Raw genomic sequence first — 14,081 nt, 5'->3', positions numbered from 1 at the left:
CGCCCGCCAGCCCGTCGGGCCCACTCCCCGCCCCCGCTCGCAGGCCGCGCTTTCCCGGTGCCCTGGACCGTGCGGCCCGGGTCTGGAGCGGCGGGAACAGGCCCGGAGCCGCGGGCAGCCGCGGGCACGAGGCCCCCTCGAGGCGAGGCGGGGCCTGTCTCCGGAGCGGCCCCAGCGCCGGGCGGGCGGGAGGGAGGAGCACCGGCGGCGGCGACCCAGCGCCCGCGCCCCGCCCCGCGCCCGCCCCGCCCCCGCCCCCCGCGCGGCAGCCCCGGGCCTCCGGCGCGCGCGGGGCCCGCATTGTCTCGGCTCCATAGCAACGCGGCGGCGGCGGCGGGGGCCGCGGGGCTGCGAGCGCTCGGGCTCCGGCTCCCGGGCGAGGGCGGCGGCGGCGGCATGGCCGGGAAGCTGCTGGCGGCGGGTAGGTGCGGCGGCGGGGCCCGCGAGGCCGCCCGGGACCCGACCTCCCCCCCCGCCCCCGCCCTCCACGACCGGCCTCCCCTGCGCTTGCGCAGCTCTGTGCTGCGAATTTCACCGCCTCGGTCCCCGGCCCCGGCCCCGGCCCCGCCCCGACCGCCCCGCCCCGACCCGGCCCCCGCCCCCGACCCGCGTTTGCATTGCCTCGTTGGCACCGTCTTACTTTGTCTTGCTTAATTCTCCGTTTTGCAGCTGGAATAATGGAAGCCTACAAGGTTAACTCCAGGGTCACAGTGAATTAGTGACCAAGCTGGATTCCAGAGGCCTTTCCTCCCCACTTCCACCTTGAATTCCAACTTAAAATTCAATCCATGTGCAGAGAATGAACAGAGGGCCAAAATTTTAGCGAGCTTGCCCATGTGTAAAGCAGGGCTAGGTGCTGTCTCAAATTATTTCATTTACTTTAAAAGGAAATCAGATTTGAGTGAGATAATGTCATATTTTATCTTGTTTCAGAGCCACCAGATATTACAGAAGAAGGATTTGTAAGTACAATTTAGAGGGCTGGTTTTTAAAATCATAGATTGTAGAAAAAAGCTATCTATCTTGTTTTCTCCTTTTTGCCAAATGAATACGATGGGAGCTTTGGCTTGGTAACAGTGGTGTTGAGTACAAGGCATTTTTACAATCTTTAACAGGTCCAGTTTTAAGAAGAGGCCAATTGATTTTTATGGTGGATGCTATTTACTGTGAAAGCTCTTTTACATAAATGTCCTCATTTAATTTCTCTAAACTCTTTAATGACTCCATGTGAGAGGTAGGTTTTATCTCCCTGGTTTTACTGTGATATGGCTGTGCAGTTCCGGGGTGTGTATATACTGATGGCGTTGGTTGGTAACCAGTGGTCAATTTATAGTTATAATTACTTTCAAAATGTCTTAAATGTTTTCAGGTCACACATCTGGTGGGTTGAGTAGTAATAAGTACTTTGCCAAATACAGTATGTACTTCATCATTTAGGTGAGTGCTATCTTTAGGATGGATTCTATTTTGATTCCTGTTGTATATTTAAGGAACTTGCTCAAAGTTAAACAGCCAGTTAGGAGGTAGCAGAGCCTATTTCCTACTAAGGTCGGAGTTTGATTCAAAGAGCTCTAACCATACTAGGGTCCAAGGGCAGGCTGCCCCATGATGGGCTCTTTGGCATAAAGATTATTTTGAGTTAAAAAGCAGTTGAAACCCAGCAGATTCAGGAACAGCTCTTCACCTCTCCCATGACTGCCTAAAAAGAATTTAGGGAGAGGCCCTGCTCCAGGTAGAGAGCCGTCACCACAGGGAACTACATCATATGAACTAGGTATGATAGACGGGGAGGGACCTGGCAAGACCTGTTTGAATCACAATCCTCCATGTCCCATTGTTTCCAATAGTTTACCAAACATTGACTCTTTCTTTTTCATGTTCTTGTGAATTGCACTCTTTCCCTTTGAAGTCCTAGATCCCTACTCCTTCTCCTCAGTACAGAATGACATGTATTCCTCATTTTGCCTTTTTATGGAATTTCCATGTTCTTGTGAATTCCCCATATGTACACTATTAAATCTGATCTCCAGTTAATCTGCCCCATGCCAATGTAATTCTTAGTCTAGCTGGAAGACTTGGGTGCCAGAGAAGAGTTTTACCTTCCTTTACCATGTCTTTATGTTATTTGCCTCTGTCTTCCAGCACTTATTTCTCTTGTTGGCCAATTATCCTATGTGCTTTTGGTTTTTTTAGTCAACAAACACGAGTGCCTCTCTATCCACAGGCAGTACGAGATGCGATGTAGAAGATAAGACTCAAAAAGTTTACAGTCTAGCAGGGAGGGGCTGTGATAGGAGAGGGCTAGAGGCTGCATCTGCAAGCACCTTCCATTTTCACCCTTTTAGACCTTTGGTCCACTCCTGAGAGAGAAGGAGACAGACAGATAAACATCAAGATAGAGGCATAAATAGCTTGTCAGAAACTCCACCCATCTTCCTGTTGCCTTGGTGTAACCCTGGGTAGTGGCAGATTTCTTTAAATTGCTTCTGGAACTGTTCTTCATTCCCGAGGGAGGTGAGCATTTTCTGTACTTCTGTACTTTCTGTTTATGCTGGAATTGTACAGGTGAGCCGACCTTTCCTGTACAATTCCAGCATAAACTCTCTGAGGAGCACTTGGCAGCATTGCACTTAGCCTTGTGAGTAGCCTGCTAACCCCTTCAGGTCTTTGTGACTGGGAACCTGTAACAGCTCCAAGACTGTTAGCCACTCCTCTTTCTCTTGGTGCCTCCGGTATCAGGATCTCCCGGTTCTCCCATCTCTCCTGTTTATGTCCCCATGTTCCAACTTCTCTTTACCTCGGATAGTGTTGACCTTCTTCAGGACTCTGATCCGCAGGCTCTCTCTGGGGGAGCTCATTCTTCCATAGTTTAAGCTATGCTTATTTTGTAGGGCTTCCGGATATATCTGTATGTCTCCAGTCCAGAACTCTGTATTCGTTGGGTTATCGGGCACCTTCATCATCTGGATGCCCCTGCATCACCTCCACAATCACATTCCACCCTCTGTTTTTTTCAAGAGTGTGATCAGGTGAGCATATCTCTCTGCTCCCCTCAGTCCTGTGCTGTTTTTCTACCTCTTCTTCTTGCTTTGGTGAATGGTGCCACTGGCTATTCAGGTATGCAAGCCAGAACGTTCCTTCCCCTTTCTTTAACTCCTGTCTGCAATCCTTTACCAAGTTCCTTTCATAGCTGGGTCGTTTTTTTCTCCATCCTCACAGCTATTGTTTTATTTTAGGCCCTCATCCCTGGGCTTGGACATTGGCGGTAGTCTTAACCGATATTACTGCCTCCAGTATTACAACTCTGTCAACTCCAATTTTTCTTGGCTTAATGCTTCAAGTGCAAACTCCTGTGCATTGACTGCACTGGGTGATATTGCTTTGCTCTACTTTTAGATTTTCCTCCTCCTGTCACTCCTACCCGGGCTGTCAGATCGCTATGGACTCTTTAAAAAAAACTTACCACATTACTTGATTGCTCAACTCTTCTAATCAATCCTGCTACTTATTGAATGCTGACTTCATGCTAGTATTTAATCTCCAAACAACTCCATTAGGTGGTTATTATCACCCATGGTTCACAGATGAGGAAGTTGAAGTCCACAGTGTTAACCAGCTTGGCCCGAGGCTACACATGGAAGAACTGGCAGCGCCAGAATGTCAGACTCCTCCCTTCGGCATTCAAAATCCTTTCTAGAACTTTTTTTTTTTTTTTTTTTTAGCATTTTTTAACTTACCTCCCAATACTTTCCGTGTGATAGACAATGTTCCTACTGTTTTGGAATTATAGAGTACTTCCACATGCCTTCTGCTCCAGCCAAACTGCTCCTCTTGCCTTCTTGCCTTTGCTCTGGAGTCTTGTCTCAGTTGCGTCCCTGGCCCCCAGCTGTGTCTCTTCCAAGTCTTGCACACCCTTCCAGGCCCAACTCCCCTCCTCAATGAGAGCTGATCAACCTCATGTCATCTGGGCTGCCTCTGGACTCTGTGCAGCTTGCAGTAGAGACCAGCTTGTGACCAGCTCCTCAAATTCCTGTGCTCACCATGGATTGATTATCAGTAGATGAAATAATTCATGCCTCACACATATATTTACCTCTGTTTGTCAAAAGTATGAAAATTACTCTTTTTCTCATTAAGATTCCCAGAAAAACAATGTGGCAGAGCTCTCTGGTTCCCTCAGATCAATTCTCCCGTTTTCTGTAATAGGTGCTAGACACATTGCTTTGCAGAGGATACTACATTTTCTAGCCTTCCTTGCAGCTAGATGTGGTCATGTAACCAAATTGTGGTCAATGGGATATAAGCAGAAGTGTCTTGTCTTCTGGAAAGCTGATGTTTACAGAGATTATTAAAAAAAAAAAAAAGATTTTATTTTATTTATTCATGAGAGACACACAGAGGCAGAGACATCGGCAGAGGGAGAAGCAGGCTCCATGCAGGGAGCCCGATGTGGGACTCGATCCCAGGACTCGGGGATCATGCCCTGAGCTGAAGACAGAGGCTCAACCACTGAGCCACCCAGACATCCCTACAGAGATTAAATAACCGACCCACTCCTATGTACACAGCCAGTACGTGGTCCAGCCACAATAAGAACCTGGGTCTAACTGACTAACACACAAAGGGAGAGAAAATGCCGTTTTCTCCTTCCTGCTGGCTGGAATGAGGATGTGATGCTGGAGCTGAAGCAGTCAATGGGATCGTGAGGTAGAAGTGGCATCTGGAGGATGGCAGACTCACAGGGTCAAAGGGGCCTGAGCTCCTGATATTTGGGAAGCCACAAGGCTAGTCCTGAACTGCTTTTGATTATATAAGGGAAATAAACTTCTCTTATAAATAGTGCTATTTTGGTTTCCCATTATTCCTAGCAGAGTCATATACTGCTATAAAGTGCTCCTATATTCACAGGAACTTTTTAAGATTGTATTTTCTCTATCAGTGATCTAAAAAGTACAGTGCTAAAAATAAATAAATAAATAAATAAATAAATAAATAAATAAATAAATAAATACAAATAAATAAATAATACATTGTGGTTGTGGATATCCGTAAAATATTTTAACTTTTACGTGAGATCATCTTCTTCAAAGGGGAGAATAAGTCTTTTAGAATAAATCATTTGTTTTCAGGGACACATGGCCTTGTATATATTTTAACTTTTTATGTGTAAAATTTGCAATTTCTTTACAAAATTGTGAATTCCTATAGGGATTACTGTGGATCCCCTATAGGGATACTGTGTCTCAATACATCTTAATATTTGCTGTCGTGTGTAGCACAACATCCAGAATGTGCTATTAGATGATTAATAAATTTTGGCTGATGGATATTGTCATATATAATAATTAGTGTGATTTGCTTCATTTGTCTTTTGTTTTATTTTTAACAAATTTAGAATTGACACACAATGTTACATTAATTTCAGGTATACAACATAGTGAATCAACTTCTCTATATGTTATGCTGTTTCACTTATCTTTTTTTGCAAAGTTTCATTTGATACATATTCTTTGTTTCTTAAGCACCTCTCTCCTGGCATTCTTCTTTAGTGTCTTCATTAACTTTGTATTTGACTGGTTTTTGATAATTCTCTCTGAGGGAAAATGTACACAAAAATGTGTATGCATTCAATTTTCTCATTAGTTCCTCTGGGGGTATATTTTTAATTATAAAAGCCATGTATGAGTATTCTTATAAATAATTCAAATAATATAAGTAATAAAGTGAATGCTTCTTTTCATCACTTCTTTCTATCGAAGCCCCTTTCATTTTTGTATTCCATAAAAACCAAAATACAAATCTGTCACAGCAAGAAAAGTAGAGTTTAGACTGCTTTATGTTACGTTGGGATTTGATTATATATTAGGTACACACTGAGAAAAGTTTACAGTGAGAGTGATTGTTGAATTATTTTTAACTTTAAAATGGAAAATCATAATGAAGATTTAATTACTTGACTTTTAAATCTAAATCATATTTTTTTGTGTGCCTTAAAATTTTTTTCTAAGATTTTACTTATTTATTCATAAGAGACACACACACACACACACACACACAGAGAGAGAGAGAGGCAGAGACACAACACAGGCAGAGGGAGAAGCAGGCTCCATGCAGGGAGCCCGACGTGGGACTCGAACCCGGGTGTCCAGGATCAGGCCCTGGGCTGAAGGTGGTGCTAAACCACTGAGCCACCTGGGCTGCCCTAAAATGTTTTTTAAAATATTTATTTATTTATTTACTTTTGGGGGGGAGAGGGAGAGGAAGAGAATCTTTCAAGCAGACTGCCCACTGATCAAGGAGCCCAGTGTGAGACTCAGTACCACAAGCCATAAGATCATGACCTGAGCCAAAACCAAGAGTCAACATTTAACCAACTGAGTCACCCGGGTGCCCCTAAAAAATGTTTGAAACTATGCAGAAAGGTGTGTCAAGCCTCAGAAATAATCTTTGTAGAATAAAAATTTAGTAGTACAATTATTTCTTTTTTGGAAGATTGTCTGATATATGAAGACCTTGGGTTTATTAACTTTAAAAGTAGATGCCATCTAAAAAAGAAAAAAGTAAAAAAACAAAAAACAAAAAACAACCAAAAAACCCAGATCCCTTTATTTTTACCATTAAAACAGAGACTGTAGCTTCATGCCATATTTACTGTATTTTACTTGTTAAAAATGATACTCATTTTTAGCTAATCCTTAGCTTGTTCCAATTCATACTCTGAATGGAAGTATAATAAACACAGAGGTAGCATTATATGGAAATGGTGGCGGGCAGGAGCCTGTAGTAGGCACCATTCCTTCTTTTCCCCCAATTCCCTTTCTTGGGAAGGTGTGCCAGAAGTGTTTCCAGCAAGTCATTTGGAAACTGCGACAGGTCCTAGAGGTCTTTTTTTTTTTTTTTTTTTTAAAGGATATTGTCTGATAATCAGTTACGGTTTTTCAAGTTCTTTTTTTTTTTAAATTTTTATTTATTTATGATAGAGAGAGAGAGAGGCAGAGACATAGGCAGAGGGAGAAGCAGGCTCCATGCACTGGGAGCCTGACGTGGGATTTGATCCTGGGTCTCCAGGATCGCGCCCCGGGCCAAAGGCAGGCGCCAAACCGCTGCGCCACCCAGGGATCCCAAGTCCTAGAGGTCTTTTGGAAAGTGTTAGGTGGTTCCATCTCTGTGGAGTCCATTTCTCCGGTCGGAATCAAATTCCCAGATGCTTTCTGGAACTGCAGAAACAGCATTAGAAGTTCCATCAATAAGTTAGTAAACAACTATATTGTTAAACAACTACTTGCATGTATCGCTTTATCAGGCACTATTGGGGACACACATTGTTGGTCACTGTTCGTCAAAGTGGTATAGTTTCTGATTGGAGAGATGACCTTTCATGTGAAACAAGAAGAGGATATGCAGTTTATATTTAAGTGTGGATTTTAGGGCAGCCCTGGTGGCTCAGTGGTTTAGCACCACCTTCAGCCCAGGGCCTGATCCTGGACACCCGGGATCGAGTCCCACGTCGGGCTCCCTGCGTCGAGCCTGCTTCTCCCTCTGCCTGTGTCTCTGCCTCTCTCTCTCTCTGTGTCCCTTATGAATAAATAAATAAAATCTTAAAAAAAAAAGTGTGGATTTTGAGATTTGAATCAAAAGTGCATTAGGATTTAGGGAAGCTGTTTACCTGTGTGCAGGGTATAAGATGGAAGAATAGGTGGTAAAGAGTGTGAGATACACTCTTTCTTTTAAATTAGAATATCAGGTTGTAAAGACCTTTGTTCAGGGAGAAAACCTTAGGGTATTTGGCTGAATGAACTGACTAAAGCCAAGTAGGTATGATTAGAGATAAAATTGAGTGAAAGGGAATTGAGAGTTTCCTTAACCTTCCCCAGGTCTTTGAGAATTTCTTCTAGTAGAAGGAGTGAGACTAGTAATCAAATAGAAGAGTATTGCTGAATAGGTGCTGATTGTAATTTGTGATGATAACTCTTGGGAATGAAAAGAGTCTATACTTCTGGTCTTCATTGCATGAACGACCCTTCCTGTCTCCCTCGTTCATAGATGATGTTCATTAATACAGTACAATTTTGTGAACCACTATTCACTATGAGCTCTTAAAATTCCCCAAATCTTTTGATGTAATCAAGGCACACTTTCAACAAGCCACTTTGTTTCCTCTTGTGTTCTCCTATTCTGACCTTTTTCGTCTTTTAGCAGTATTTTTTATTTTATTAATATTGTTTTATTAGAGTCATTATTAGGTTGTCAGTCTTTTCAGCTTTCATGTCCTTGGTGTAATCATTCAAGCATTCATTCAACAAAAATGTTGTAATTATTTATTATCTAAAAGATAGATTTATTTATTTATTTTGAGACAGCGAGCAGAGAGAGGGGCAGAGTGAGAGAGAATCTCAAGAAGACTCCTTGTTGAGCATGGAGCCCAATGTGAGGCTCAATCCTAGGATCAGGGGCTCGATCCTAGAACCTCAAGACCATAACCAAAATTAAGAGTCAGCTGCTCAAAAAAAAAAAAAAAGGAGTCAGCTGCTCAAGCAGCTGAGCCACCCACCATTTAGGTGTCCCTAAATGCATTGGGAATTTCTTTTTTATTTTTATTTGTTTTAAAGATTGTATTTATTTATTCATGAAAGATACACACACACACACACACCACAGAGAGAGAGAGAGAGAGAGAGAGAGAGAGGCAGAGACACAGGCAGAGGGAAAAACAGGCTCCATGCAGGGAACCCGATGCAGGACTTGATCTCTGGCCTCCAGGATCATGCCCTGGGCCGAAGGCAGGTGCTAAACCGTTGTGCCACCCAGGAATTCCCTGCATTGGAAATTTAAAAAGTGAGTAAAAAAGTCTTTTTCTTCTAGAAGTTCACAATCCAGTGCTTGAGATGTGTAAACAGATAGTTTCAGTATAGAGTGTTAAAGATTGTGATGGGGGAACAGAGATGACTACTACTCTAGACTTTGGGGGGAAGAAAAAGGATAGGAGAATAAGGCAAGAAAAAAATCTTTCTAGGTAGAGTGACTAGCATGTGCAAAGGTGCAGAACTGTAAAAAAATTGCTGAGTTGGGGCTGGACAGCTGGGCAGTAGCCAAATTACATTCATCATAAACTCTTTTTGTGATAGAAAGGATTGGGGGACAGGCGGATCTCTTTGTATTAATTGAGATGTGGTTAGAAAGACTGATTCATAATGTTGTGTGGTTAAGGAGGGGAAGGGAAGATGAATTTTGGCATATTATGACCCAGGAGGGTGAAACAGAGGTGCTTAGTGGATGAGATCCCAAGGTAGTGGTCAGAAGATGATTAGCTGTCCAGAGGCTTATTCTAGAGGTGATAATAGTGATTTGGGTTCTGTCACTTAGTACACAGGAGACTAAGAAGGCTGTCCATAAGACTTGGATAGTGTTTTCTTGTACATAAATCTACCCTCCATTATATGACGAAGAAATTTATTTTTTTTTTTAATTTTTTAATTTATTTATGATAGTTACAGAGAGAGAGAGAGAGGCAGAGACACAGGCAGAGGGAGAAGCAGACTCCATGCACCGGGAGCCCAATGTGGGATTCGATCCCAGGTCTCCAGGATCGCGCCCTGGGCCAAAGGCAGGCGCCAAACCACTGCGCCACCCAGGGATCCCCCACTGCGCCACCCAGGGATCCCCCACTGCGCCACCCAGGGATCCCCCACTGCGCCACCCAGGGATCCCAAGAAATTTAAACATACAAGAAAGTGGAAAGAATTGTATAGTGAACACCTATATACCCACTGCCAAGATTTCACAATTATTAACATTATGCTGCATTTGTTTTTATGTGTTTCTATCTTGTCCACCATGCCATCTATCCATCAATCCACTTTTAAAATATGTTCCAAGATAGGTTGCAGGCATCCATAAGATACATCAACCCTAAACATTTCTCCCTTTCTCTCTCTCTCAGTGTCTTTTTTTTTTTTTTAGAGAGGGAGAGAGAGTGCGTGCACGTGCACACACAGGGGTGTGGTGGTGGGGTAAGGCAGAAGAGAAGGAGAGAGAATAATTTCAAGCAGGCTCCATGATGCAGGGCTCAGTCTCACAACCCTGAGATCATGACCTGAGCCGAAATCAAGAGTCAGACACTAGCCCCACTGAGCCACCAAGGTGCCCCTCTGTATTCATTAGACAATAACTTCCCATTACTCCACCCAGGCTTCTGGTTACCATTATTCTTCTTGCTGTCTTTATAGGTTGTTTGACTATTCCATGGTACCTCATATAAGTGGAATCCTATAATATTTGTCTTTTTGTGTCTGGCTTATTTTATTTAGCATAAAATTTTCGAGGATCATCCATGTTGTTGCACGAATCAGAATTACATTCCTTTTAAGGCTGAATAATATTCCATGTATGCATGTACTATATCTTGTTTATCCTTTCATATGTCAACGGATGTTTGAGTTGTTTCTACCTTTTGGCTGTTATGAATAACACTGCTATGAACATGGATGCATAAAATTTTGTTTGAGTCTCTGCTTTCATTCTTTTGGGCAAATACTCAGAACTGGAATTGCTGAGTCACATGGTAATTATATATTTAGTTTTTTGAGGAATGCCATTCTGTGTTCCACAGCAGCTACACTACCTCACATTCCCACCAGCAGTGTACAAGGGTTCCAGTTTCTCCACATCCTCACCAATACTTATTTTCCTTTAAAAAAAAATTGTAAAAAAAGATTGTAGCCAATGTAGTAGGCGTGAAGTGATATCTCGTTTTGGTTTTGATTTTCATTTCTCTTATTGCACATGATGTTGAGCATTTTTTCTTGGATTTGTTGACTATCTTTTTTGGAGAAATGTCTATTCAGGACCTTAGCCCATTTAAAAAATTTGGATTGTCTTTTTCTTGTTTATCAGATATATAATTTGCAAATTTTTCTCATATTCTGTAGGTTGTCTTTTCACTTTCTTAATAGAGGTCTTTGATGAACAAAATTTTAAAATTTTCATAAAATCAATTTATTTTTTCTTTTGTTGCTCATGCTTTGGTGTTATATCTAAGAATCCATTGGCAGGTAACAGGGTCATGAAGATTCATCTTATGTTTTTTTGTAAGTATTTTATAATTTTAATGTTTAGGTCTTTTATTCATTTTGAGTTCATTGTTGTGTATGGTATAAGGTAAGGGTCCAACTTCATTCTTTTGCATGTGGATATTAAGTTTTTATAGCACTGTTTGTTGAAAAATAGTGTCCTTTCCTCATTGAATGGTCTTAGAAACCTTGTTGAAAATCATTTGACCATGTATGAAGGGGTTTACTTTTGGATTCTATTCCAGTGGTCTGTAGGTCTGTTTTTTATGCCATAGTATTTTGATTACTATAGTTTTGTAGTAAGTTTTGAAATCAGGATATGTGAGTCCTTTCAAGATGGTTTTGGCTATATGGGGTTCCTTGAAATTCCAAATGAGTTTTACGATGAGTTTTTCCATTTCTGAAAAAATAATGTTATTGAGATTTTGGTGGAGATTATATTAAATCTGTAGATTGTTTTGGGTGGTGTTATCATCTTAACAATATTGTCTTCCAGTTCATAAACATGGTATGTCTTTCCATGTATGTATGTCTTCTCTAACTTTTTTTGCAGCAAATATCTTTGTAAATGGAATAATTTTCTTAATTTCCTTTTTGGATATAGGTAACTTTTTAATTTCAAGTTTTATGGTTGAAATGTCTGTATGCAGTTACTAATCAAGACTTTTTAATGATGATCTCTTAAAATTCTTGAATAGTCTCTGTTGGTAAGAACCCGTATCACCTAATAAGAGTTAAAAAAATTTTTAGACTATTTTTTGGTAACCATTCAAAATTGCAAGAGTTGATATTTAAAATTTAATTGTTCTTTTTCTCATGACAAATACAATGTCAAAATTTCTTAGGATAAACAAATTGATTTAGAAATCAATAAAATGTTTCATTTCAAATATTTCAAAATAATGATGAAACTATGTTGCAGTATATGCATACAGTTTTTGAGTGATCATCTTGTATCTAGCTTGGGTAACACTACAGGCATACATGAATTACCAATAGAAAGAAATATCTGATATATGTGAAGGCAGAGATTTGGGGCCATCATCTGTAGCCTTCCAGGATCTCCCTTCCCCCCTTCCTCGAAGCTGTCAGCACTTTTGGCGGTGCACTGTTTTCTTGGACATCTCAAACAAACTCTTCTGGCAGTTTCATGGAACAGTGATATGCTCTGCAGATAGCTAATAAATCTATGTCCAGGGGCTTGAGCAACTCCTTGGCTATGCTCAGTGTCTTACAGAGGAGCAGTGGGTGTGGGATATAACTCATCAATCACCTTCTCCAGGGGAGGAAGATGGACATGAGTCCTAAACAAGTTGCTCACAACCAGAGGTCACGATCCTGGGAGCTCCAGCCATCCTGGCTGCGCCTGGTTGCCTTAAAGGCTGAAGAGGTCCACTTTGACTTGACCCACTAAATTCCGTTGTCTGTATAGCACAGTGTCATCACATCCTACAGGGAAGCTATGGTCTAGTTACTGGCTTATTTAGAAAAGAGGAAAAAAAAAAAAAGACTATGTGTACTTTAGGAAGAAGCAGCAAAAAATAAGTGCATCCTGGTAGGTGTGATTTTGGAAATCTGGTCTATTTTATCCACCAATTGATAAGAGTATTCCTAATCTAAAGTGTATCCGTACAGGATTCCACATTGGAAATTAGATGAATGGCTTTGGTTTAATGTCTAAATGGCTTGCAAGGAAGTTTGAAACTTGGATTATTTTTCTACTTCTCCCATTAGCTAACCTTTACTATGTTTTGCTTTCCACCTTCCTTGCTCATGCATATTTCTCTGTACTCTGCATTATTGCCTCTCATATATGTATTTCTGATTATAGAATTTGACTTTATTTCAAATGCCATTTTCTCCACTGGAGTCTCTTTTGATTCCTTCTACCAGATAATATGTCTCCTTCCTTTGAGAGGAAACATTTAATATTGTAATTTTCTTTTGGTATGTATCATGTTCTTTTGTGGACTGTGGTTTATGTCTGTGTTTATCTTATTTCATCCTCCTTGTTTATAAGGTCTTCTTTGTATATCTTCCTCTTTTAGAGGGGTGAACTAATTGTAGTTCTTCTGATTTGAGGGTGCAGCAAAATAAATTTTTAAGCAAAAAAAAGCTTTTTGCCCACCATAATTAGCTAGCATATATAAACTATTTTGCTTAACCCTCTTTCAGGAAGAAACTTGAGAAGTTTGGACTAAAAACGGAAAAGCTGACTTCACTTTCACAGATGGCACACCTGTAGTACATGAAAAAAACAGGTTTCAAGTGTGTATTCAGTTCTGAAAAAATGTTCCTGCCTTCCATTGCATCATTCTGCAGAGAATCTGTGTTGCTAATTTTGCAGTCAGGTTCATGGAATGATGTAATGGAGGAATTGATTGTAATTCAGTGTTCTTCTTGATTGTACCATTAATAACGGTTACCAGTTTATTGGTTATTCAGAACATATTAATCTCAAATATGGTGACTTTGTTCATTTTAATACAGCCATGTGACTAGATTGTGGAGGCTTTACTGAGAGTAACTAGGCTGCTGCTTCAGATCAAGGCCTTAAATTTTTTTTTAAATAAAGAGTTTTGAGAATAAAGGGTTTATTAAGATCCTTAATAAATAAGGATAAATAAGTAATAAGTGAAGGATTGAATAAAGATTCTCATTATGACAAAATATCTGAACTCATTGGACTAGAAACTTTAGTAGGAAGATGTGCTCATTTATTTAGAGAAATGCAGGTCTTCCTGTGAAAGTGCAACAACAGGAGGATGGAGCACATTGCACTCAGAGACCATGCTTGCCTCTCTTGTAGAACTCCCCCTAATAGTAGCACAAGTGCTGATATTTCATATGGGGAGAAAGTACGACTCAACTTCAGAAAAGAAATACAGATTTTGATGTTTTTGAACACTTTGAGTTTCTGTGCTTGTGAATGTAAACCAAGGAAATGCCCTACAGTGTGGCTGGGTTTCGGGGGGACCTGAGGTTGCTGAGAGCAAACCACTCAACCAAGGT

General features: G+C 41.0%; 1 protein-coding gene across 19 annotated transcripts in view; it reads left to right on the top strand.

The window, feature by feature from the left end:
- The first annotated feature begins 262 nt into the window (after window positions 1-262).
- RGS22 (regulator of G protein signaling 22) overlaps window positions 263-14,081 on the top strand; it is a 129,145-nt gene continuing 115,326 nt past the window's right edge. For 16 of the 19 annotated variants that reach the window (XM_049093110.1, XM_049093112.1, XM_049093113.1 and 13 more), the window contains exons 1-3: window positions 263-421; window positions 934-962; window positions 2,892-3,029. In XM_049093110.1, the coding sequence (XP_048949067.1) occupies window positions 397-421; window positions 934-962; window positions 2,892-3,029 (192 nt within the window). In that variant the 5' untranslated portion in view covers window positions 263-396. Of the gene's footprint in view, window positions 422-933; window positions 963-2,891; window positions 3,030-13,319; window positions 13,338-14,081 lie in introns of those variants that run through there. The other 3 variants (XM_025450100.3, XM_025450110.3, XM_049093107.1) reach the window with 3 other exon arrangements.

This window comes from Canis lupus, chromosome 13, assembly GCF_003254725.2.
Source record: "Canis lupus dingo isolate Sandy chromosome 13, ASM325472v2, whole genome shotgun sequence".
Classification (NCBI taxonomy): Eukaryota; Metazoa; Chordata; class Mammalia; order Carnivora; family Canidae; genus Canis; species Canis lupus.
This window is presented reverse-complemented; position numbering and strand designations above follow the sequence as displayed.